Source organism: Electrophorus electricus, chromosome 4 (assembly GCF_041902795.1).
Source record: "Electrophorus electricus isolate QZ-2024a chromosome 4, ASM4190279v1, whole genome shotgun sequence".
Taxonomy (NCBI): domain Eukaryota; kingdom Metazoa; phylum Chordata; class Actinopteri; order Gymnotiformes; family Gymnotidae; genus Electrophorus; species Electrophorus electricus.
In genome coordinates, this window is record NC_137500.1 from 39,492,602 (window position 1) to 39,518,587 (window position 25,986).

Consider the following 25,986-nt stretch of genomic DNA (forward strand, 5'->3'; position numbering starts at 1 on the left):
GTGAACACAGAACACATCTTTTTAATGCTTTTTCAAGCATTAAATTTAATGCTTTTTCAAAACATCATTTTAAAACATGTAGACCATGGGATGCATTATTTGATGAGTTTCAGCAGTAACACAAAGTGCCACTCCAAGCAGAAAATGTCAAAACTGTATAGTCCTAGGGTGCCAAAGTGATGTAAGAGAGACAGAAAACAGCATCAAATAAAGTCCACAAAAGCCACACAAGTTTCTGTCCATTAAAGCTGCAGCAGTTAACCCATACAAAAATAACTCCTATTTACTGAAACTGTCATTATGTCCTGACAGTAGTACATGACAGACAATCCATTAAAAACATACACAAACCAGGCCCCTCTTCCTCCTCTGTGGCCTCCTAACATTTGCAAGAATCCACTGCATCCGAATCAAAACAACCAGTCAAAGCCAGGAGGAGCATCTGATGGAGTGTCATTCAGTCTGAGAAAAAATGATAAACATTGGAGTGGCTTTTCAGCTAGCTAGGGAACCTGAAAGCATTCAGACCTGATGCGGAGTAAGCCACATCTCTGTTTGACCTATTGCTGCTTCATTTATTTGTGCATTTTCAAGCTATTTTAAGTCCACTATCAATCCTACCAATTGCAGCTTTAAGGGAATAATGGTTCTACTGAGCAAAAGGGCTTCTGAATAATGTATAGCTGTATATCAGTCTCCAGTCAACACAGTTATTTAGTACTCTGTGCCTTCAGCATAGCATTGAAAAATTAATGACTCAATGGCTCTGAGAAATTAAAAAATATATACAAATAATTGCTCCATAGCTCCACCCACTGTTGGAAAAATGCAGACAGCTTTTAAAGTTAAAGTTTAAAGCTAACCCTGTACTAATGTGATGTGTCAATAGATCCATGAGCGTTTTACCAGGTATGCATCATATCTGGGAACCAGACTCGGCCAAGATGTTTGGAGACCTCCCAGTGGATCTCGTCCAGGCTGTATTTGTGGTCAGGAATGAGTACCTCCTCCATGATGGAGAGCTGTGAGAGGCGTCGGCCGCACATCTTCACAAACTCCACAAAGGCGCTGCAGGAGACCTCGCACTCTCCCAGGCCGATGGCCAACAGGTGCTTGCAGCGTTCTGCGATACGGATTAGCTCCTCGTCCAGCGGCCGCAGGCCATTGGCGCACACCACTAGTTCGATGAGCCGAGGACAGTTCATGCCCACACGGCCAAGCACGTCCTTGCTGACGGAGCGACCGAAGTAGAGGTGCGTGACAGGGATTTCGTTGCGGAAGAATGGCCCGAACTCATCCTCGTAGAGGAAGAAGTACATGACCAGGCTGAACTTGGGCGAGTGGCGCACCATGGCCTCCCAGCTGCTCTTCTTGATGGTGTGGAACTGTTGACCTGGGTTCTCACTCACCACGTCGATGCGAAGGTGCTCCAGGTGAACGTGCTTCTCCGAGGACAGGGCAAGGAGGAGCTCATCGCTCAGCAAGTGGTAATTCAGTGCCAGCTCCCTCAAGCCATGGCACTGGTCAGCCACACACAATATGCCTAGACAGAACAGAGACAAACGCTCACCACCACCAAATGTTAAGAGGAAAGTACAGCACATTTAACTATGAATCTTGGTCAGGGAAGATACAAACTTAATAACCCTAATAATGACTGAGTGGGACGCCTCAGTGACACTGTACAAGAAGGTGCTGATAGAGAACTTCTGGGTGTTAAATATCAAGCATAACTACCTGACTCATTATGGAAAGTTCAAGTAGATCTCTTTAAAACTGACAACACAAGCAAATGGCACAAACACACAGCACACATTTATGAGAAAATGGTAGAAGTGGTGATTTGGCTATGAATATACTTATGCGATATGTAAATTGACCTGCAGTTCTACACTCCCAACACTGACGTACTTATAAATCACAATAATAAAAAACAGAACCTAGCGCATGACAGTGATTACTGGTATTCAGTTCCATCTCATGCCAAAAATATCCCCACACCCAGAGTTCAGATCATTTAAATCTGATATACAATTCTATTCAGAGAGCAACAGTACATCGTACCAGCAGGAGAGACGTGTGGGCAGCTGCTCATCTTCAGAAGTTTAAGAGTGTCACTGTTGTTGGCCACCAGGACCTTAAGTGATGGGTCATCAACTGGTGTGTCATCAATCTTGAGAGACGACAGAGATTTTGAGTTGACAAAGACCACTGTCAGCGCAGAAATGAAGTGGGACTGGTGGTATCAAGAAGAAGAAGAAAAAACAAAAAACAAAACACACACATGCGGTTCCAAACAAGCCATCTTTCATACAACCCCACACCGCCCCATCAGGCTCCTTATAACATGACCGTTTTGTGGGGTTTTACTACCTTTGGTAACTCCATGAAGCTTGGCCGTGCTGTAGAGATGAGCCCAAGTGTCTTTAATGAGCAGTTTACCAGCTGAGACAGGATGTCACATGCTGCCTCTGCAGATTCTGTACTGCTGTCCACCTGGAAAGGTGCATTCCACAATTACAGTGCAACCCAAGCTAAACCACCACCAGGCTACAGCAACGAGTTCGGTTAAGACAACAAATCTGTTTGGTGGAAGAGTATACCAGCATAACAAAAACAGTTGATGCCTTTAAATGCTTACAGAGTAGGCTCACAAGTGCTGAGTACATGACTAATCGCACAAACATTGGAAATAGATAAATTTAAAAAATGTATCTAGCTATGGTGGAGTAGACCATACCCTGTGGAAATAACTTTGCTAGTTGAGAACAAAAGATCTTTCATCTGATTCTGAATAGTAATCTTTGAGAATTGAAAGGATAACTCAGTAAATAAGATGCAACCTCCACTATATGGTTAAAAGTATGTGGACATTCTTAGGCATTTCAGTCACACTCATCATCACTCAAGTCTCCAAACACAAACACAGGCATTATAATGGATCATACCGAAGAGCTCGGTAACTTTAAATGTGGCAGTCATAGGACACCACCTTTCCCACAAGTGAGATTGTGAAATTTCAGCTCTGCAACGTCTGCTGTGCTGTTACTGTGAAATGGAAGCATCTAAGAGCAAAAGCAGCTCAAACACAAAGCAGAGGACCATGGAAACTTAGCTTGGGGCTGCTGCATGCTGAAGTGTGTAGCATGTCAAAGTCACGTATCCTCTATTCTACCATTCTATTTCAAACGGACTCTGGAAGCAACATCATCACAATTGTGGTGGGTGCTTCATGAAATGGGTTTCCATGGCATGCAAACTTAAGATCTCGATGTACAATTCCAGGCGTCAGCTGGAGTGGGGTAAAGCATGCCACCACTAGACTCATGAGCAGTGGAAATGTGTTGTATCAAGTGATTAATCATGCTTCACTATCTAGAAGTCTGGTGGACAAATCTTGGTTCACTGATGCCAAGCAAACGCTACCTACTGGAATGCACTATGCCACCATTGGGTGGAATAGAACTGGAGCTGTTTTTCAGGGCTTGGCCAGACCCCACAGCAATTTTAGACAATGATATGCTTCCAACTGTGTGGGAGGGTTTGGGTAGGCCCCCTCCTGTAACAGCATGGCCATACTGCTCTGCACAAAGTGACTTTAATAAAGAATTATTTGATGAGAGTGGTGTGGAGGAAGTCCAGTGGCCTACACAGAGCTCTGATCTCAACAGCACTGAACACTTTTGGGAAGAACTGGAATGTCAGTTGCAAGCCAAGCTTTCTTGTCCAACATCAGTGCCTAACCTCACAAATGCTGTTTGTACTGAACAGGCACAAATTCCCACATGCACCAAAATCTTGTGGAAAACCTTTTTACAGTAGAGGCTGTTATAACCACAAAGGGTGCTAGCTTCATACAAACACCTATGGTTTTAGAATGGAATGTCCAATAACTTCATAAGTGTGATAATGTTTACATACTTCTGGCCATATGGTATACATGTAGTTTTTATTTTAGAACTTTTTAATTTAAATGTAGCCACTAGCTATATATTTTGTACATTATTGATCAAAGTGATCTAAAATATTTAATAAGTCATGTCAGAGAAACAACTTTATAACTTTGGCTAATGTTAGCCATTTACTGAAATGAAATGTACCTAGCTTGCTGGCTTCATTAACTAGCCTCAAGAGAAATGTACTTAAGCTATATAGTATTTATTTATGTCATTCGCCAATACAATTAACCTTTAAGGCACTGTCAACTTTCAACATTTAAAGTTTTATATTTGTGATCCAACCATTTTCTTTACACCAGGGCTGCTTGTTTCCTTCACAAGTCTACCAGCGTATTCACGGTATGGCAAAGCAAAATGTTCCTAACTAGCCCCTCACCTTAAAACTAACATACTGTAAATGACTGGCGTGCCTTTGGATGATTTGCTTGATAAGATCAGGATGTGTCGCCTTTAGGTAAGAGCTCGCAGGTTGGTTGAGCTCAAACTCGAAGCATCTCCAGAGTTCAGGCATATGAAAGGCCTGGTTCCAGCCTCGGCACACCTGAGAAGCAAATGCTCTATCTAGGAGAGACAAACACTGTAGGACACGCAGCAGTATTTCCTGGGGTAGCCATGCCCAGCTGAAGTCCTGGTCGCCAGAGTCCCCGCTAGGATGTAAAACTCTCTTGAAAAATTCCGTCTGCTCCTCACAGGACGAGCTGCTGTTCTCCTTGTCGCTGCTCAATCTTCTTTTCATTCTTAAGTGAAATAAGAACAAGACACGAAACATCTTTTCATGTCATGAACACAAGACAACTCAATGAAAGCCTATGTTGAGCTGACAAGACCTGCCCATTTTGAATAAGTAACTTGTTCTGCTAACCAGCTGATGTCTGACAACAATGGCACTAATTGACCAACGATTGAGGACTTTCCCCCCAAAATACTGCAGATTGGTTATATTCCCCCCATGAGCCAAACTGGCTTGGCCAAGCAAACATGGCTAGGGTTAGCTAGGTTACCAGACTGCAGGCACTTGGCATTTCTGTAGAAATGACAGGCCGCCCTGTTGGTCTTGCTAAACATACACCACTGTGTAGTTACATAGCTATCGGTCTAAACTGACTATAGATTAATTGATGTTTGGCTAATTGTATGTAGTTAGATGAGCTAGGTTAGGTAGGCCACTAACCAAATCAAATGAGGCCGTTGGCACATCGCAAATACCTGTGTGCGAGCAGCAGAATTATCTTATCTTACTGAGGCAGAACTTGACACCATTCCAACACGTAAGACGCACATCAAACTATTTCTCGTTTTAAGCGCCCGTTATCACCAGTGTCCCAGTTCAGTCGCTGCTGCAGATTTTCCACAAATGCCGCTGTTATGGTTTAGTGACAGGACGCAAGGGCTTGTGGGAGATATTCAAATGTCCCTCCTCGCGTCACCGTCACGAGGGACGTCACAAACGCATGCCGCTTCCATCGGGTAAAGAGACACGAGACACTTCAGCAATGCACCTTGCAGAACAGAGAATCTGTTTTATTACCATCCACCTCTATCCACCACAGAGAATACAGAGCAGATTTACAAGTAGCAGTTTTCTCTTTTACAGCAGCTGTTTGTCACACTTCCATACATTCTCACATTTCTGAAAAGTTTCACAATCTCTAATTTTTTATTTTTTTATTTTTTGGTGTGAAGACTGGCCGCCGGCCCGAAAATTCATGTTCTGTTTTTAAAATACAATGGTAGAACTCACCTTTGATATTTTTTTTTAAATATTTTTAAAAAGACAGAAAACGGCTTTGTACCACATTATATTATTGAGGAGTTGAAAGGGTTCACATTAACCCTCAGACATGGCAGACACAAGCCCATCAAAGTTTTCTGAGCACAGAGCTGATGTTATATTTGCCAGGGGGAAACACAACAGCGTGTATCACTGTATAAAAATGTACAGTGGCTTTATTGACATACATTCCATATGTTTACAGCTGTAAGATAGGAGGCACACCCAGTATTGCACGTCGTTAAAAGTTCTGGCTCAAAACAAAATCAAGAATATCAAACAAAACTGAAGTGTAGGGTAGCAACATCTGAATACACCTATTTGGATACTATTATTATATACAAGATTAGATAAATCATACACTATTTTCCTCCTAACAATATTGACAGTCCACTTATATAATCTTACCAGAACCTTTTCTGCCAAACCATGATGCACTCAACAGTGGAGAATACTGTACAGGATTACGAAAAGTCAGTTTACATATTGTTACACTTCAGTGATCGGGTGGCGCGCAACGTTTATGGGAGCCGAGAGTTACAACGGCCGCATGCAAACAGGTTTGTTCATATTTCTATGTTCTTCCTTTGCTTTCTTCAGCATCCACTGAGAGACCAAACTCCAAAGCAGAGTGGCTCATCACTGCCTCCTCAAAGCCGGACACCTGGGGCAACTGCTTCAGACAAGAAGCTGAAGTCTGCAGTTACAATTAAGCTGAAGTCTGCAGTTACAGCAGAGCAGGTAAAAAGGGGACTCCGAGAGAGACTTGGATAAGCATGTGACCTAGAAGGTGTGGGCATTTCTGCACACACCACAGCCCAGTGCAAACTCCTCCCCAGTGGGTGGATGCACCACATGCAGGGGACACTCACTTCCCTCCAGCTGTTTTCCCTTAGGTCCTGTCAGCAGAGGAAAGCACAACAATATTAGCACATCATAGATAAGGGTCTTAGGTACTGAGAGGATGTTTCAGATATCTGAAGTAAGATTATGATATTCTGTTGATTAGGACTTTTTAAGTGACAGAGACTGAATTTTACCTGCAGGACAGTGAGGCAGCTCTTCTTTGGGGACACTGGTCATTCTCTGGAAGTCATCGTGGCAAGCGTTGCAGAAGTGTGTAGTCCCAAAGCAAAAGAAGACAGCAACAGAACAGCAGTAGCGACATTTGTACTCAAGGAAGTCTGTCCCATGTTTGGAACACATCTGCAAAAAGGAAAACATATCTCTCAATATATGATGTTCACAGCAGCAATTTATTTTCTTGGTCCCTACAAGAACACTAAAATTCAAAACAATGAGATAGCACTAAACAGGAAACCAAAAATTGCTTGTTATTGGAGAAAAAGCTACTAAATACACTTTAAGAACACAAAAGCCTTTTAATATGTAACATGCTACTAATACACACATATAAGCACAAGATCATGCCTTTTATTAACATGTTTTAGTGCACATCATTCCGGTCCACTAACCTGTGCTCTGGACACATCTGAGCATGCTCCACAGATGAGCTCACTGGGGTCGTAGTCATCGCCCTGGCCTCCTTCTGCATCACAGCGTGCCTCTCCCCCAAAATAGGCCTGCAAAAGGCAACATTCACACTCACACTCGGGACCCAAAACAGCTGGGGGATCAGCTCCGTAGTTAGAGAGAGATTACCTCATTGCATTAATGCTGTCTCTAAAATCAAACTAAAATGAAACTGCTCTCCAAAAACCTTTTCTAAGTAAACCCCAGGTTCTTTTGTGTTTCATAATGTGCATGAAACCCCAGTTTCAAGTACCTTACTTCTGTTTTTTTCCCCTATTTTGTCTGTAAAGGACCTACACTGCATTTCATGCAAGTTTATGATAAACTAAAAGAAATCACATGATGCAGTAAAAGTGGAAAGCAACAGCTATTGGAATAACCTTTCTGGACAAAACTTCCCCAAAAATGGTCGTGTGTGTCCTTACACAAATTCATTTTTCTGTTCTCATCATCTGTGGGTTAAATGGATTAACAGTGGCATATCATTGAATTAAAAATATATATATTAACCATAATGAAATACTGGCCAGGTCAAACATTTACTACTAAAACTTGAAATGATATATGACCGGATGTGTAGATTCCTGTGGCGCTGACCTTTTTGCACTTGTAGCAGACATAGTAAGCGTATCTGTTCATGGCGAACCCAGCAGGGTGGTTGTAAAAGCGAGCTCCAGGCGTTGTGATGGCCTCACTCTTGTGCAAGCCCTCATATTCCAGTCTCATCAATGCTTTTCTCCTCACATCCTCATACAACTCTTTAATAGGATCCAGCAGGTCTTTGATCACCAAATGGTTAATTTTGTTCTAAAAATTGAACAAAAGATCAAACAAACATCAAGAAATTTGGAGTGTTGGCAAGGTAAGTGAACGTTCTTGAGCAGAGGCAATTTGTTCGTCGTGCTGGGATCCTGTGTTTGTGTGCACACCACATTACACACCTTACAGATTGGACAGGACATAAACCCAAAGGTTATCCGGGGCCCGAGCCAGCGGTTCTCCAGAACCCTGCGTGTGCACTGGAGATGGAACACATGACTGCAGTCCAGCTGAGGACGGAGAGACATACAGGTCACAAATACAATCTGCTTAAAAACATGTGGTGGTCCTTTAGCTATGGACATGCTTCTTCTGTTATTGAAGATGTGTGGAATACCTGAATGGCAGGGGCAGCAGACAAAGCCTCAGTGAAGCAGATCATGCACATGTCATCAGCGTCCTGCTTCAGGCAGCCAGTGGTCTTGTCACAGCCATGTAGGCAGGGCAGACACAAGTCCTCATTCTTCACCCCGCCACAAGGGTGACCGCATGCGTGCGTTTTGCTGCAGGCCAGTTTTGCATATTCCTGTACACACGCACATGCACACGCACCGTTATGGTCATGTTACAGATAGAGGGAGTGCCTTCGCTGTTTTGATCCGAAAGAAACCTCCGACAGGAGAGCAGCGTAGCACGCATCTTCTGAGAGGTGTAAGTCTCTGTACCTGGCAGTCTGGGTCTGAGCAGACACTGCCTACTGAGGACAGCTCTGTGCCATTCCTGGTGCCACAGAAGCGACAGGCCTCTGAGCTGCTCGACGCAGGTTTACCTGAGCGACACATGACACATGGAGGGCAGCCAAAAGAGCATCCATTAATAATCCAGTTACTAGGAATACAGCATATAATCAATACAGCACGGTATAATCATCATTTCCATGGCCAGGATGCCACATTACCTGTGTGCTCTCTGAACTCCACCATAGCCTTCATGGTTTTGGAGTCTGCCAGTGCCATGAGCCAGAAGAGTTTGGTCCTGCCACAGCCTTCATGCAGATCAACCTTAATGGCCTCCTCTTCCTCCTTAAACACCTGGAAACAAAAGAAGTATGATCACCTGTTCTAGACTTAATCAGAACACTTTCAGAGCCTGGTTCATGTATGCTGGTTATTGTTAACCTGTCTCTGGTCTGTATAGAGGAGTAGACCTGTCTCTGGTCAGTGTGGATGAACTGTGTATATATCTGGTTAGAGTGAGAAGTGGCACACCTGTCTCTGGTGAGAACGTGTGCGGCGGTGCAGGTGGAGAAACCGGTCACAGTCGGTGCACAGATTCCCACAAACATTACACAAGATGATGGCAGCGGTCTCCCCGTCGTCATGGTTATCGCACATGGGCTGTGAGCAAACATGAATGTGGGTAAAGAGCCAGTATTCACGCCCTCACTAAGGCTGTGAAGTAATCGTGCGTTTATGGCACCCCTGAGGTGTGTTAATATGGGCTGTGCTATACCATCTGCTTCTGCTGCCCATCTTTGCCCATCCAGCGGCCTGAGGACAGCCTGTCCACATGGTCCTGGTCCAGCACGCACAGAGAGGCTAGAGCCAGCCAAAGCTGTGCAGAAATCATACAGCACATTTAGCACATTTTAAAGACCCAGAGATGTGCAGCTCCACAACACTGTAATTCAAATGACTAACTGAGCTCGGCAAGACGTTACATTACACTATTTGCTTTGACTTGCACAGAAAAACGTACAAACACGCCGGGTGACTCACACAGCTGTCTAATTTTCAATTTTTACATTTATTTGTTGCAGTCAAATATACGTCTGTTTTCAGATTCATGCTGTCAAGGATGAATGTGCTTTACAGTGAGCATGAGTACTGAGCTCCATCCTATCTGCTCCGTGACCAGTTCTGCTGGAGAGTGCTGCCTAAACTGCAGGCACTGGGCTGGAACAGAAGAACTGAGTCATACCCGCGTGGTAGCAATGCAGCGCACAGGCGAACGGTGCTCGTCCTCCATCTTAGTGAGAGCTATAATGGTCTCCGCAATGGCATTCTTGGTCACTCTAGACCAGGCATCTGAGAGGTGGCCCTGAAAAGGGGGGAAGCTGATTTGTGAGTGCTGTTCGGCACCAAGACAGGACTTTAGACCTGCGACAAACTCTCGACAAACTCCCAGCTTGTAGCTGAGGCACAAGCGTAAAAAAGCGCATTACTAACAGCAGCCATGTCTTTAACCAGTTTAATGATGATCTCTGCAATCTGCGGAGGGGTGGAGCCCTTCATCCACCAGTGACTCTCCCCTCGACGGATGTAACTGCAGGAAAAAAACAAAACAAAAAATGAATTAAGTGACAAATTATCTTAATTTTAAAGATACAACCAAATCCTTAAACACTGACAGACGCAATTTCTACAAAAGTGAAGTTTATCTTTTAACTAATTTTCAGGATTACAGCTGGAATCAAAGGCAAGCTCACCTTGAGTTGAAAATCATGGGCAGTGTGACTGTTGTCACCCCTTTGCCCGCTGCCATGCCAGCTGTGCCAACTATGGTGGTGCCCTTGGCCTTCAGCTGGACAGTGAGCGCCTTGGCGATGCAGCCCAGGAACATGTCCAGGATGCCCAGCTTGTTCCAGTCTCCCTTCTCCGTCGAGTGGATGATGTCACTGATATCTGCTGGTGGCAAAGCCTTTACTCCGATTACACTGGCCAGCCGCACTGGAGTCACCTCAGGGAGAACGCGCCTGAGCAGAGAGGTCACCTGAGAGGAGAGCAGGAGAGCGATTACTCCTCAGCCTGGCTGTGACCACGCACAGACAGACACACAGACAGACAGAGACACACAGACAGACAGAGACACACACACAGACAGAGACACACACACACAGACACACACACACAGACACACACACACAGACACACACACAGACAGACACACACACACAGACAGACACACACACACAGACAGACACACACACACAGACAGACAAAAACACACAGACACACACACAGACAGACACACACACAGACAGACACAAAAACACACAGACACACACACAGACAGACACACACACAGACAGACAGAGACACACAGACAGAGACACACAGACACACACACAGACAGACAGACACACACACACAGACAGACACACACACACAGACAGACACACACACACAGACAGACAAAAACACACAGACACACAAAAACACACAGACACACAAAAACACACAGACACACAAAAACACACAGACACACAAAAACACACAGACAGACACAGACACACACACAGACAGACAGACACACACACAGACAGACACACACACAGACACACACACACACAGACACACACACAGACAGACACACACACAGACAGACACACACACAGACAGACACACACACAGAGACACACACACAGACAGACACACACACAGACAGACACACACACAGACAGACAGACACACACACAGACAGACAGACACACACACAGACAGACACACACACAGACAGACAGACACACACACAGACAGACAGACAGACAGACAGACAGACAGACCTGTCTCTGGACACGCGGTGAGGCTGTGTGGAGGAGAGAGAAGAGATCCTGAAGTAGGGTGAGCTGCTGAGCCAAGTACTGCCGGCCCACGTTGGATCCACTCAGAGCCAGAACCATGGACAGCAGCTCAAAGCAGTACGCATCCGAGGAGGTGTCATCATCGCTGGGCTGCGAGTTGGCGTTCTCTTTACTGGAGATGGCGTGCTCCCACTCCTCTCGCACACGTGTAGCCTCCATGCGAATGGCTTGCACAATGTGGGCACACACCTGAGAACAAACGAGAGAGATGGAACGGTGGAGGAGACGTTTTTCGGATTATGTGGCATAACACTCTACCACTGCCTTATGTTGTACCTGTTTCTGAAGATTAGTGAGCTTGCTCCTACTGAAGATGATGCCAACCATGTGTTCTTTCAGGTCAGCGTCAGACGGAGCCTGAGCAGAAACCAGATACAACGGCAAGAAATCTTTAACACAAGGATGCTCACAGCTATTCAACTGCATCCTAAGTTGAACACAGTCTTCATGTAACATTGCTGTGCGCGAGTTGCCCTGTGTGGATGGGGAATTGGTGCTGACCTTGTCTTCACCCTCTGGAGATGACAGCAGGTTTTTTTCCTCCTGTTCTGGAGTAGGTTCCGCATCCCCACAGATCAGCTTCCCAAACACCTATAAAAGCATCAGAGGATTCACTACTTTTCGCTCTGGTCTAAATATGCACAGTGCAGACTCAGTGTGAACTCAGTGGGTATGAAGAGCTACACGTGAGAGCACGGGACCAGTGACCTGTGAGGTGATGAGACGAAACACTCGCAGGGTCTCCGCTTCACAGTTCTTCTGCTGGGCCACGCTGGCAGAGATCTGCCCGGCTATCTTGATGCTTTCACCCTCCTTCCAGCCCAGCACCTTCACCTGCCTCACCCTGAGGGTGTTCTCGGGGCCCTTCATCTCAATCTTAACCACGTGGTGGTCCCCTCCAGGCAGCTCACTGGTCACCCAGCCCATGTGCCTCGAGTCCAGGTCCATCTGACACAAAAGAGTAAAAAGGCCTTAGAGATCAACAGAAGCTGGCCTCATGATCGACATACCCATACTGGCTTGAAGGATGCAGACACGATCTGAACAGTTTTGGTGCTGACTGATCAGTTTTTGCTATGAAGCTCTGAAAATGTCAGCAGAGCCATACGGCTGTGAACACACTGCTTTAGTTCTGAGCTTTAAACATTTTGTTTAACAATGTGTAATGTCACCTTGCAGGTCAATACATCAAGGTGCTGTATGCAGGTGTCTGACTCACTTGTTTGATCCTGCACAGGTCTTCCACAGCCTTTCCACAGAGGAATGTCATTGAAGTCACCTTGTTCTAATGGATCAGAAAAAAAAAAGAACAGTGACAAGTTTTGAAAAACAGCTCTGTTATTGTATTATTGACAAACTGAAAATGTGACGATGCACCCGTCAAACTCACCCCAAGGTCACGGGAGTTGTCCACGTGGACAGACACATATAAGGCATTGATGCCTTTCACACAGCTGATGGTGATGCTCTTAGTCTTGTTCTTGTCCTCGTCTCCAGACTCCCAGAACGTCTCTGTCGAGCCATCCGTCAGGCTGCCAATCATAGCTGGACGGCTGGAGGTCTTTAGGTCCACCACACTGGTCAAGTCCTTCAAACACGTTACCATGCAGAGCTCCTGCTTTCACAGAAATGTGTTCAAACGTGCACAGCAATTAGTCCATTATAATTCAATTACTACTTGGGTCTTTCTGTCTATTCTTTTACATTTAGTGAGTTATATTTTTATGGACCCCTAAACACTAAATGTTACCAGTATAAATGAGACAACATTACATACAGATTGTTGACTGACTGTTTTAAATGAATCATTTGTATTCTGTTTTCAAATGTTTGTAAAAGTCTTAATTAATACGAAGTACTTAACAGGTGGGGAGCTTGTGAACATGCTGAAGCCGTCGCACAAAACAGTTGAGCTCTAACCTGGCTGATGGCCTCGTATCCTGATTGCACACTGATGCTAAAGCTCTCCTCACTGTCCCCGTCGTCCGACTTGGACAGGATGTTGTTGATGTGATGGAACACGTTACTCTGGTGCAGAAACTGATGGTCCGACTGTTTAAATTTGAGGCTCCAGCACCTGGCATAAACAGATTGTAGTTTCACAACACATTTCAAACACCTGGTTAACTGTAGTGGGCAGTATTTAGCAGGAGATCGGTTACCTGAGGGCCATCTGCTGGAGGGAGCTCCCGCCGGGAAGTGACATCATGAGGTCAGAGATGGTCTGTAGGAGTCTGTGGAATGTGTGGGGGAGGGGGCGTGCCGCCTCCCCGGCGATGACTATATCAGACAGCGGATGCTCACACACCCCCAAATCTTTTTCCTGCAAGACAGCAAATCAAGAGGCATTTGAAAGGTGGGCCACTCCAGCTCCACGCTGGCAAAAATGACCAACGTGCCAATGAAATTTCCGGAGTGTCTGAAGAGCATCTGAAGACTCACCTGCTCCACAATCTCTTTGTTTCCTTTGTTTTCTTCGTCCTCCTCTTCCTCCGGCTCACAGGGAGACGGAGTGAGTGATGCCACGAAGTGCCAGAGAATATCATGGAGGGACGTGGTCTGAATCACGTTGCACAGCAGCCAGTTAAACGCCTAACCGGGACAGCAGAGATTCACAGATATGCGATTACTCAGCATTCGTAAAAGTGCGGACATGTCACATTTAAGAGGGGTGTGGTTGTAGCAAGTGCTCATCACAGACCTCCATGGCGAACACCCTGCAGGCTGATTTGCGCAGAGCATGCTTCATGGCCACCTCCAGGCCATCCAGATCGTGGTGTTGGATGACAAAGGCGAGCACAGGCCACTGGAAGTTCCTCTCTCCTTTACTGAGGGAGCCGTGAGCCGAGATGAGGCGGGACAGCTCGGGGGAGGGGTGCCGAAGCAGGGAGGAGCCCACCTCTATAGGGAGAAGAACGTGAAGCAGACGACACACAAATGCATCGCGACTCACCGTCACAGTTATCAACCGCAAGCAGAGTGGAACGCACCCGCATCGCCACTGTGTACCCGACGTCTGGGGACCGCCTTCACCCGTGCAGGAGAGGCTGAGTGCTGTTTGTCATACTCAGAGGCCACCACGGAGTAAGAGCGCTGGAACACCGTCCGCTTGGCTGTGTCGCTGTCCGTGATGGGGCTAGTCTCCAGACTACCACAGCATGGGGTGAGGGGAGAACAGCATTCAAAAGCTCATCTCTGCATCACCGAATAAAACCACCACGACTCCAGATTTCCCAGTTAGAGCAGTGCAAAAAGCCAGGCAGGTACCTAGGTGGCATGGACTTCATGTTACTCTCCGGCTCTTCAAAGACATTAGGGCAAGCGTCCGGTGTGACGGAGATGTATGGAGCAGGCACTGACGTGGATCTCAGGTAGCGCATCTCATCCTGAAACAGGTTTTCATCCTGATAGCCTCCAAAATTCTCAGTGTGTTGCCTGAAACAGAGAATCCCAATGATTCACATCAACGTTTGATACAATGGCAGTGAAAAACATCTACGGACGTTACGTTTTGTTTTCAGCAAATGTTATAAGCTCCAGTGGTGACGTACGTACCGAGCCAGAGTCTGCAGATACAGACAGCCGATTTTGTTGGGCATCTCTTCAGAAACTCCTTCTTTGAGGCTGGGCAGGTGGGCGTGGAAGGGTTTGGGTGGGTGGTGGCAGAGCAGGCTGGGCTCCGCTGCACTGCTCAGGGACAGCAGGAACAGGGCATTGGCACGGATCACCTGGTGAGCCTCCATAGTTGGCAGGGCCCGAGGGGTTTTCACCTGCAGAGGTTTCTTCCTAGACTGTTTCACCTGAATCAAACAGAAAAGAAAGTGGAATCTCTGCCCATTAATACTGACAGCTCTAGCAATTAGAACTAACGAAAACACTTCTGAATTTTGCAACAGGAGTGTGTGTGTGTGTGTGTGTGGCCACACCTTTTCCCTGGCCGCCGTCTGTTTCTCTCTCAGGTACTTTTCCCTGCAGCGGTCACAAACCAAATACCAGGTGCTTCCTCCTATACCTCCGTCTCCACAGTTTCCTGCCCACCCTCCACAGAAGTGGCCGATACTGTTATAGCCTTGACCTCCAGCGTAACGGCCACACCCTGAAAGAGCACAAGGCACATTCATAACAAACCACACCTCAACTGATCGCTTTCAAAAACAGAATGAAATTCTACACTACATTACAAATCAGATGTTGCTGTACCTGGATGGGCTTGCCTCATGTGGTAGGTGACAGGATATGGATGAGACTCTCCACATAGTTCACAGATCGTGTCTTTCTCTGGGCCTCCCATTGCCAGCTGAGCCATCTCCCCAAACAGGTTCCCCCTGGGGCGCACCTCTGCCTTCTCCTTCTTCTTCTTCTCCTTCTTGGCCTTCTTGTTGTCCTTCTCGCTCTCCTTCTTTTTCAGGATGGCACTGGAACCAGGGCTTGGGAAGATCATATTCTGCGTGGCAGCTTTGATGGTTGCCATGGAAATGTCTTCCCAAAATGCTACCAGGTGTTGGAGAGTGAGGGGCAGGAGAGACTTGGACCTTATGGACGAGTGGCTGGACATCTCGTAGCAGACGGGCTCACCTTTCCCATCCTCACACTTCTCAGGCAGTGGAGGCTCTTTAAGCATGGATAGAACCTTGTTTTTGTTGATACTGCCCATTTTGGAGATGTCAGGTCCATGAGGCGAGATATTGAACATGTTGAGAGCGGAGGAGATCTCCAGTGAGTGGCGGTTCTTCACCTTGCTCTCCTTCTCATCCAGGCCCTGCTGGCAGCTGAGCGAGCTGCGAATGGGTGCGTGCTCTTTGGTCAGCTCAGGGTTGAATTTCAGGAAGGAGGAGCAGGCCATGGCATCATGCACAATGCCCTCGTGCCACAGGAAGGCAGCGAAGACTGCACGGGCACACTCTGCCACAGAGGGTGACATGGCCTGCTTGGCAGGCTCAGTGAGACGGACATTCTCACCTTTAAAGAGAGGTCCCGATTTGTCCTTTTTAGGGCGCACGTGCCTACTGGATGTCTTGCGGCTGACCTTGGGTGATGAACGGCTTTCCGATTCTTCCTTGACCGGAGCCTTTCCGATGCTGAAATGCACTTTGGAGGAGCCCTCCTCGGCGTTCCGCAGCATGCCGTTTTCGTCACCGGCTTCACTGTTGGACAGCAGGGCACTGGAGCTGCACACCTCCACCACCTCACTGTGAAGGTTCTCCTGGACCACATGGGGGGATGGCGTGCGGTTCTCGCTACTGCTGCCTGACTTGCCCTCTTTGGGCGGGAGTTTCGGTTTGGGTGAAGTAGACCTGCCTCTCAGTGGCTCTGTCAGGGGCACCTTTTTCTTTCTCAGAGTGTCCGGGTCCAGGGTGTAGGAGTCAGACTTCGATCTCTCGCGGGGAGGGTCTAGACGAGCCTTTGAGGAGGGACTGACTTTCAGCGGCAGGTTCTTGTCATGTGGGGAGGAGGAGCGGGGGGAAGTAGAGTTGGAGGGGCTGGACCTTCCTGAGGTAAGCGTCTTCTGTTTGGGTGATGATGACCGTGAGCCCGGGTTGGGCGACTCGGCCCGGAGGCCTGAGGTTCTGCCATCGGCTTTCAGGGCCTGCAAGGTGTTGTGGTTGGGGGAATGAGAGCGGCTGTGGGAGTCGGAACGCAGCTTGCCCGTGTCTGATTTGAGGATGAGGGCCTCGTTGGCAGACAGGCTATCGATGGTCTTGATCTTGGCCTGGTCTGCTGTGCGACTGGCGCGGCTGTCGAGTTTAGGCGAGCGGCTCGCGGGCGAGATGGACTGAGCTGCCACATTTCCTCTCTCACCTAAATGTCATAACACACCAGGGATTAGCAAAGTATACTGTTAGCTTATACTGAAAGGTATCCCACAAAGATATTTTTCAGAGATTTTTACATTTAATTTGCTGGAGGAGAAAATAAATCGTAAACTACATTAAAACAAAATATGACAAAATTTAAAAGGGGGGGAAGAAAACAAAAAAATATGGACAAAAAGAATGAAAAAAAACTGGAATGAAAGTAAAATGACAAAGGACCCAGCGAAAGACGGGTTAACCTTTCAGTTCATTCATTCAAAAGAAACCTCTCTGAGTCTTTGAGACTTTGATTCTAAGTTAGAATAATGTATAGCAATTCTTACATAGTCATTAGAGAGTACCGTGGCAGAGGCAAAGGACTTTATCAGTACCTCTCAGCACAGCAGTATCTAAAGATCTATACAGTCCTCAGACTATAGGAAAACTACAGAGAGCATGAAGCAGTGGATGAGACGAAGCCCATTCCAATACGGAGTCTCCCAGGACTCCCAGGAGATGACATGCATTACCCACCCTTTGGTCTGAGAGCAAGAGATGAGAGAGCAGTGCCAGGCCCAGTCGCACTGCTTTTGTGCACACGCTCACGTGAAGCAAGGCTGCGGGATGAAGCATCTACAGCGGAAAACAGTTGCAAGGAGAGTAAGCAACACAGCCTAAATCAAAGACCATCAGAGGAGGATAGAGGAGGGGACAGGGGGCCAAAAGGAGGGGAGAAGACACAGAGACACACACACAGACACAGAGAGAGAGAGACACACAGAGAGAGAGACACACACAGACACACAGAGAGAGAGAGAGAGAGACACACACAGAGAGAGAGAGAGAGAGAGAGAGAGACACACACACACAGAGAGAGAGAGAGAGAGAGAGAGACACACACAGAGAGAGAGAGAGAGAGAGACACACACACAGAGAGAGAGAGAGAGAGAGAGAGAGAGAGAGACACACACAGAGAGAGAGAGAGAGACACACACACAGAGAGAGAGAGAGAGAGAGAGAGAGAGAGAGACACACACAGAGAGAGAGAGAGAGAGAGAGAGACAGAGACACACACAGAGAGAGAGAGAGAGACACACACAGAGAGAGAGAGAGAGACACACACAGAGAGAGAGAGAGAGACACACACAGACACAGAGAGAGAGAGAGAGACACACACACACAGACACACAGAGAGAGAGAGACACACACACACAGACACACAGAGAGAGAGAGACACACACACACAGACACACAGAGAGAGAGAGACACACACACACAGACACACAGAGAGAGAGAGACACACACACAGACACAGAGAGAGAGAGAGACACACACACACAGAGAGAGAGAGACACACACACACAGACACAGAGAGAGAGAGACACACACACACAGACAGAGAGAGAGAGACACACACACACACACACACACACAGAGAGAGACACACACACACACACAGACACAGAGAGAGACACACACACACACAGACACAGAGAGAGAGACACACACACAGACACAGAGAGAGAGACACACACACACACACACACACACACACACACAGACACAGAGAGAGAGACACACACACACACACAGACACAGAGAGAGACACACACACAGACACAGAGAGAGAGAGAGAGAGAGAGAGAGAGAGAGAGAGAGAGACACACACACACACAGACAGAGAGAGAGAGAGAGAGACACACACAGAGAGAGAGAGATACAGAAAGAAAGAAAGCACAGGCGCCAGAGAGAAAAAAAAATGCAGTCACTTGAGCAAAGAGGGGTGGCAGACTGGCATTTGATCTCAGGACTGTGGATGAGCTTGTAATAGCTTGTTGGCTCTAAATATGGACGCACATGCACATACAAATTAAATCTATTCTAGCTGACTAAAATATCCCCACACACGCTTGTTTAAACCGAACAGCAGTTTCACTGCAGTACTGCACACTGGATGATGGCACATGTCCTTACACACAGAGTTAATAAAATGGTGGTTTAAAAATAATTCTTAGTGTTTCAGTCCAATACTTCATCCTGTTAAAAGTTGCATGTAAAATAAAGAGTAACAGATGAAAGCAAATGTCATAAATGAGACAAAACAAAAATGAAATAAAACCATGATGTAATAAGAAATATGGATAAAATGAGAATTGCAATACCAGCAGCTATAGCAGCAGCAGAAATGTAACAAGTGTTACATAGGGACTAATTTAAATGGCTACGGGGGGAGGAGGAACTAAGCAAGCGAATATGAGGGAGTACAGGCAGAAAAGCAGGGGCCTAAGGCCTAAAACACAGCACAAACCCACCAGGAGAAACTCCACTCGTAAACAAGAGAACACAAGTATGAACAGCGCCTGTGCAAGCAAAGCACCGCCACTGTGGGACAGATGGACAGACTTACGTAGAAGCTGTGGTTGAGGCTGAGGCTGCTGGGAAAGGGACTGTCCAAACACAAAAGGGCTGTGGACAAAGGAAGAGGGAGGTTTGGCGGCCTGCTCAAATACGGAGGGAGCTGGGAGGAATGGCCCAGACTGAATGGAATTCAGTATGGCACTCAGCCGGTCACCTGTAATGTGGAAGACAATGGGAAGACTACAGCTTTTTACGATCCTCAGTAGGAAGCTTAGCAAACGCTGGTCTGATCAACAGCCCACACAAACACGCTCACTGGCAGTACAGAGGCACCAGCGGGCGAGCTACACTATACAACTGGGGGCGCTGGGTCTGGTTCCAAAAACCACACCCCTCTGGTAGAGGAGGTGCCGTGCACCAGGCCACACACAAGGCACTGGCTCTGTCAGCATCGCCTTACTGTTCATCTTCATCACTTCCAACGTGACTAAAATGAATGGCTGGGTTTCTTTTTCCTGTTTGTTTATTACAATTTAGTAATAGGACTAGTTGCATTCAGAAAAAAAACTGCATGACTCTTAAGCAAGGAATCGCTCCAGAGCAGCAAAGTTTAAGTGTAGTACCAGCCTCAAACCTCTAATTGTGACTGAATGCTTTGAGTGCAGGGTAGTGATGAAGAGCCCATAAGACACCATATGCTTCTCAGCAAGGTTGAATGGCAGCACCACTCAGCAGCAATGAACAAAGGAACAAAGAGTCCGGCCTCAGGTCACATCCTCCACTGAGAAAGCCAGCGGGGAAACACTTGGACAGACCACAGAGCAGCGCACACACAGTCCTGCCCATGCACACAGTGATGGCCTGACATGACGATGATGATAGCCATGACACAGAGTGAACTCATGAGCATGCACAACACAGTGAAAAAGATACAGCAAGTATTCAAGAAAGAGAAGAGAACTGTCTGTGTTGTAAACAGTTTATAAAAAAATGCCAGATGAACTTTTTCCTCCTAAAATATATTGTGTAATCACAATAAAACAAGAGTTTGTTTTTTTCATCTTTAATTTGAACATATTCTTATTTACAATGGCAGCCTGGCAAGCAGCAGGAGTGGAATGTATGGCATGATATTTTATAAGACCCTTCACGACAGAAACGTCATTCTACACAACCCCACTTTATTCACCATGTGTACCTGTACAAAAGGTCAAGACAAAACCGAAGCAAAAACTCAGTGACATGTATGAAACAATTTAATTTCTGGGTTTACAGACTTGGTTAATATTTTTCCTGCAACATACAATCTTCCAGTCCTCACATTTCTGTGGTTGCTGGTTTCCTATGCCGTGTTTAATTCCACTCACTGCAAACTACATCTAATATTGTTATTAATGAGCCATAAACTCTGCCGTACAGTTTAGAAAAATGTAGCATTTCCTCTGCATTTGGTTCTGCTACTCCTACAACACTGGGAATAGGAACAAGGCCCCAAGTCATGAGGACAGCAGTAACCTGCTTTATAATATCAGCACTCACTGAGCTTCACGGACACCAGACTCATGGGTTTTACCATCATTGACATGAAGACTACATGCTCCAATCCTAGAGCTGGCTTCCATTATACCTGGGTCTAAGAACTATGGTTGATTTGGACCGGGCCAAACCTCTCTGTGGAAGTTTTCTCTGAGGGGTTTCATTTTTCTCCAAGGAGTTTCTTTTTTTTGGTTCCCGAGAAAGATGGCACGTTTCACCCCATCTCTGCAGGTTCAAGTCATTCCTATAGCATCTGCTATTTCACATGCTACTCATAACTGTGTTCTCTCATAAATATGGCCTGTACTTGCATTGTGAACTCAGTCCTATGGGAGAACCTCAGCTTCAAACCAGATGAGTTCTGGTCTTTCTGACCAGTTTATTATTTATCCTATTTGTGAAACTACCTCTGGTGGTCAGCAGGAATGAACGATGGTAGTTACACTTGTCACTGCCTCTATGAACTCCACGTGACCACCACAGCCGTGACTTGGAACCTACGAGGTGGTTTGTGGAGGGTGCGTTCCATGTGATCAGGGTGATTATGAGTTGCTGCACAGCACACAATGCCAATGAGTGGTTTAAGATCTTGACCTCTGCACACTGGTCTATATTTTAAAATGTACATGTAAATGCTTATGGACTGGTTCTGTTTAAAAAAAAATAAAAACAGGAGTGCCAGCGAAAGGTTGACAGTAACAAAGTGTGCAGCACGTGGTTTGCTGAGAAATAGATGCTAATAAATAACTACCAGAAAAGGTTAAATCTGTCTAAGCCGCAACTGGCAAACACCCAACCCGTTGAGTTTTCCCTGCATTAACACACCGTAGGTGTCCAGTGATGAGGACAGAGTCTGACAAGCTTGATTCCATTACAGAGCTCAAAGTGCCCACAGATGTGGCCTTTATTTCAAGGAGATAAAATACCTTTGGTAAAATAAGATATCGCCCTCACCTGGTCTCCTCCTATGAATAACTCAAAATAAAGTAAAAATAGAAGATAGATGTAATAACTGTGTCTATTATTACACACATATGTACTTGCATTATAAAAATAAACCCCAAGAGATATTTAGTATCAAATGACTACTAAATTAGAGAGAGGCTTTGCAACAGTCAACTATAAAAAAAATTGTTTAACTGAAGTAACTTTGTAAGTCACTAAATCCTCAATAATTAAATATAGAAAAGCTACTACAAGCAAGTATAACACCCAGATCACAGTTCTACATTTACGTAATGATGTGTAACAGTTCTTCTACACAAGGATGAGAAACGCACCAGCGTTTCTTGATGAAATGCAGGGACAAGGATGAAAAATGACAAGAGTTTACAGTAATACAGTCTGGAAAACTGAGCCTGTACTGGCTAGAATAAAAATGGTAGTGAATTATTTAAAGGGTCTTTCAAATGATGTCAGAAACTCCTTGTATTTTTAAATATGTTCTAATTTGATATACACTATAAATATTAAGAGGACAATGTGGACAGATGGCAGATGGACATGAAATAACATGAGAGAGAAAAGACTGAATGGAACTACCAAACTAGACGCAGATCTGCTCACTTCTCTGCTCTAAACATACCTCTGTTGTTGGAGATGCCGTAATCAAATCCTTGCGCCCCACTGCAGCCCGCGGCCCTGTTGAACGCCTGCACTGAGAACGGGCTCGGGGGAGGAGTCTGAGCGCCATGCTCCACAACTGCTTGCTCTGTTACACCACAGACGAGAGATAAATGACTACATGACAAATACTCGTCATACACTTTCAGCACAGCATGCTCCAGGTGGCCTGGGGATGGGGTGGTTGACTCTAAACCCTGAGCAGACACGGCTGGAATCTTACATACAAAGTTAAACGTGATATAGGATATGTTTATTGAACATGCAAAACTTCATTGGGTTCAGTGGGCTGCTGTAAGCAATTCTAGGAACATTTCAGCTAAACTGTCATTACATCTTGATACTAAAATCAGCAACTAAAAATTTCAGTATGGCTTTCTGTCTGCAGGGTCTGTTATTTTGAATATACATGCAGTTAAATGGCATGTTTTTGAAGGGAAGTGGGCTTCCTCCAAAGCTTCTTTTTCCATAGAGGCTCGGGTGACAATTTTTCAAATTGCTCTCATTCTTTATTCTACACTCATTCGTTATTCATCCCTCTATCCTCCCATAGGAATCCATCAATTCAGCTGTAAAGACAGAAACACTAAGTTTGCTGTACTGATTCAAGCTGTACTGGGCTCAAACCCAGGTGATGATACCGACAGCCTACTGGGTGAGCAATCACGCTCTAATGATGGTGGGCCCGTGTGCAGAACAGTTAGATCTTGGATCAGGTAAAACAAAAGCAAAATGACATGTAAAAACACCGACACCCTCGCAGGGAAGAAATGAAGTGAAGCACAAGGGCTCACAGACCTCAATACCTGAAGTTAGTGGCTAGGAGCTTGGCTCAAAACTTTAGCAAAGACCCCTGAGTGACTGGTTGCCAACCCTTACAGTACCCCCCCCCACCCCCGTCCAGTCCATCAAATACTGGACTCCACCATGAACCTGCCGAACGTCCAAGAGACGCTTGACCTTGTACGCCGGTGCACCGTCCACCATGTGTGGAGCTGGCAGGTCGGAGGGGCCCACTGAACACAATATGGGCCTAAAGGCGAGACACATGGAAAGTGGGGTGGATCCACAACGACAAGGGAAGGGCAAGGTGATAAACAGGGTTTACGCGGCGAAGAACCTTGAATGGCCCGAGGTAGCGAGGGGCGGGTTTGCGGGTATAACCACGCAAAGGCAGGTCTCTGGCCGATAGCCAAACCCGCTGTCCCAGCCGATAAGTTGCCATAGCGGTTTTGAGCAGCCGCAGCAGATAAGAGAGCCCTGTGTACCCCCCGCCAGGCTAAATGGCAGCACCTGACTGTCTGCTCAGCAGACTGGACACACACTTCGGCCTCCTGGTCGGCAAACATGGGCGGAGCATAACCGTACTGGCACTCGAATGGTGACATGCCTAAGGAGGAGTGCCACAGGGTGTTGTGGGTGAACTCCGCCCATAATAGGTGCTCAGACCAAGAGGATGGGCAGGAAGAGGCCAGACAGTGGAGGGTGCGCTGCAGGTCCTGGTTAACGCTCTCGGTCTGGCCGTTGGATTGGTGATGGAAGCCACAGGACAAGCTGGCCTCTGCCCCCAACAACCGACAAAAGGCCAGACCAGAACCGGCCAGTGAACTGAGGCCCGCGGTCTGACACGATATCGCTAGGCAGCCCATGAACACAGACAACCTGGTTAAGTAATAGTTTAGCTGTCTCTTTTGCAGATGGCAGTTCTGGCAATGCAACGAAGCGGCAGGCCTTGGAGAACCTGTCGACGATCACCAAAATCACAGTGTTGCCGCTTGATGGGGGCAGCCCCGTGATAAAATCGAGCAACAGATGAGACCAAGGATGTGAAGGGACAAGCAGAGGTTGCAACAGACCAGCACGCTTTGTCCTGGGGTCCTTGCACTGAACGTAGGTGTGACAGGAGTTCACAAATGTTTGGAAATCGGGTTCCATGCATGGCCACCAAAACCGTCAAAGGAGAAACTCAAGCGCCGGTGTGACTCCTGGGTGCACTGAAAAGGGGGATGCATGTTCCCACTCGAGGACCTGAGCTCTAACTGGCTTAGGTCCATACAGCCGTCCTGGCCGGCCCCCACCCGGGTCTGGTTCAGCAAGGAGAGCTTGACGTACGGCCTTCTAAACCCACCACTGGATTGGCGCTATGACGTGGGCCCTGGGGATAACTGTCGAGGGCGGAGCAGAAGGCGGCAAGGATTCCCAATGGCGGGAGAGGGCATCAGGTTTAATGTTCTTAGTGCCTGTCCGTTATGATGAGGTAAAAACAAACCGGGCAAAGAACAGTCCCCATCTGGCCTGGCGCAGATTAAGTCGCTTGGCCTGCTGTATGTAGGTCAGGTTTTTGTGGTCTGTCCTGACCAGGAAGGGGTGTTTTGACCCCTCCAGCCACTCCACCAGTTCAAGCTTGGCTGCCAGTAATTTGCGGTCACCTACGTCATAGTTCCGTTCTGCTGGGGACAGACGTCAAGAGAAGTAGGCACAGGGATGCAGTTTCTTGTCCTCTCCAGACTGTTGGGACAGAACTGCACCAACGCCAACTTCAGATGCGTCCACCTCAATGACAAACGGAAGCTCGGCATCAGGTAGCTAAAGAATAGGGGCCTTGAACAGACAGCGTTTCAGTTTATTAAACGCCTGCTGACCCTCGGTGGACCAGCAGAACCGACCTGACACTTTCCTGGACAATGCGATCAGTGGGGCTGCAACTGCGCTAAAGTTCCTAATGAACCGGTGCTAAAAATTCGTGCAGCCCAGGAAGCGTTGGACCAGATGCACCAAGGTCTGTCTAGGCCAGTTTTCTACAGCCTGCACCTTGGCGGGGTCCATGCACAACTTATTGCGGGAGACGACAAATCCCAAAAAGGAGATGGTTTGTGCATGCATTGTAGACTTCTCCAGCTTGACGAAGAGGTGGTTCTCGAGCAGAAGCTGGAGGACCTGCCTAACATGGGTGACATGTTCATCTACTGTTTGGCTGTATATTAGGATGTTGTGTAAGTAGACGAACACGTA

The 25,986-nt window shown here is 46.7% G+C and overlaps 2 protein-coding genes across 22 annotated transcripts in view; both read right to left on the reverse strand.

Moving 5' to 3' along the window:
* Positions 1-16: 16 nt before the first annotated feature.
* On the reverse strand, positions 17-5,353 carry fbxl3a (F-box and leucine-rich repeat protein 3a). Of its 5 annotated transcripts, XM_027012625.3 has the most exons (6): positions 5,166-5,353; positions 4,336-4,696; positions 2,374-2,496; positions 2,065-2,236; positions 907-1,543; positions 17-462 (listed from the first exon to the last, which is right to left on the reverse strand). In XM_027012625.3, coding segments are annotated over exons 2-6 (1,293 nt in total). In that variant the 5' UTR covers position 4,696; positions 5,166-5,353; the 3' UTR covers positions 17-461. The 5 variants fall into 5 exon arrangements, with proteins under 5 accessions (XP_026868426.2, XP_081569857.1, XP_026868427.2 ...); XM_081713731.1 differs by having other exon boundaries at positions 17-1,543; positions 5,199-5,353; XM_027012626.3 differs by having other exon boundaries at positions 17-1,543; positions 2,065-2,173.
* A 102-nt stretch (positions 5,354-5,455) lies between these two features.
* Positions 5,456-25,986, reverse strand: part of mycbp2 (MYC binding protein 2) — a 66,794-nt gene continuing 46,263 nt past the window's right edge. For 10 of the 17 annotated variants that reach the window (XM_035521247.2, XM_035521228.2, XM_035521238.2 and 7 more), the window contains 31 exons: positions 22,937-23,062; positions 19,865-20,029; positions 17,992-18,090; positions 15,866-17,464; positions 15,592-15,761; positions 15,221-15,465; positions 14,933-15,100; positions 14,656-14,813; positions 14,367-14,566; positions 14,108-14,257; positions 13,828-13,988; positions 13,586-13,742; positions 13,056-13,280; positions 12,885-12,950; positions 12,374-12,613; positions 12,167-12,256; positions 11,942-12,022; positions 11,588-11,854; positions 10,511-10,794; positions 10,251-10,347; positions 10,003-10,122; positions 9,535-9,636; positions 9,291-9,419; positions 8,981-9,113; positions 8,748-8,851; positions 8,420-8,608; positions 8,205-8,312; positions 7,861-8,070; positions 7,206-7,313; positions 6,771-6,936; positions 5,456-6,629 (listed from right to left, as the gene is read on the reverse strand). In XM_035521247.2, coding sequence (XP_035377140.1) covers positions 6,514-6,629; positions 6,771-6,936; positions 7,206-7,313; positions 7,861-8,070; positions 8,205-8,312; positions 8,420-8,608; positions 8,748-8,851; positions 8,981-9,113; positions 9,291-9,419; positions 9,535-9,636; positions 10,003-10,122; positions 10,251-10,347; positions 10,511-10,794; positions 11,588-11,854; positions 11,942-12,022; positions 12,167-12,256; positions 12,374-12,613; positions 12,885-12,950; positions 13,056-13,280; positions 13,586-13,742; positions 13,828-13,988; positions 14,108-14,257; positions 14,367-14,566; positions 14,656-14,813; positions 14,933-15,100; positions 15,221-15,465; positions 15,592-15,761; positions 15,866-17,464; positions 17,992-18,090; positions 19,865-20,029; positions 22,937-23,062 — 6,233 coding nt within the window. In that variant the 3' untranslated portion in view covers positions 5,456-6,513. The remainder of the gene's footprint in view (positions 6,630-6,770; positions 6,937-7,205; positions 7,314-7,860; positions 8,071-8,204; positions 8,313-8,419; positions 8,609-8,747; positions 8,852-8,980; positions 9,114-9,290; positions 9,420-9,534; positions 9,637-10,002; positions 10,123-10,250; positions 10,348-10,510; positions 10,795-11,587; positions 11,855-11,941; positions 12,023-12,166; positions 12,257-12,373; positions 12,614-12,884; positions 12,951-13,055; positions 13,281-13,585; positions 13,743-13,827; positions 13,989-14,107; positions 14,258-14,366; positions 14,567-14,655; positions 14,814-14,932; positions 15,101-15,220; positions 15,466-15,591; positions 15,762-15,865; positions 17,465-17,991; positions 18,091-19,864; positions 20,030-22,936; positions 23,063-25,986) is intronic. The other 7 variants (XM_035521275.2, XM_035521259.2, XM_081713727.1 and 4 more) reach the window with 6 other exon arrangements.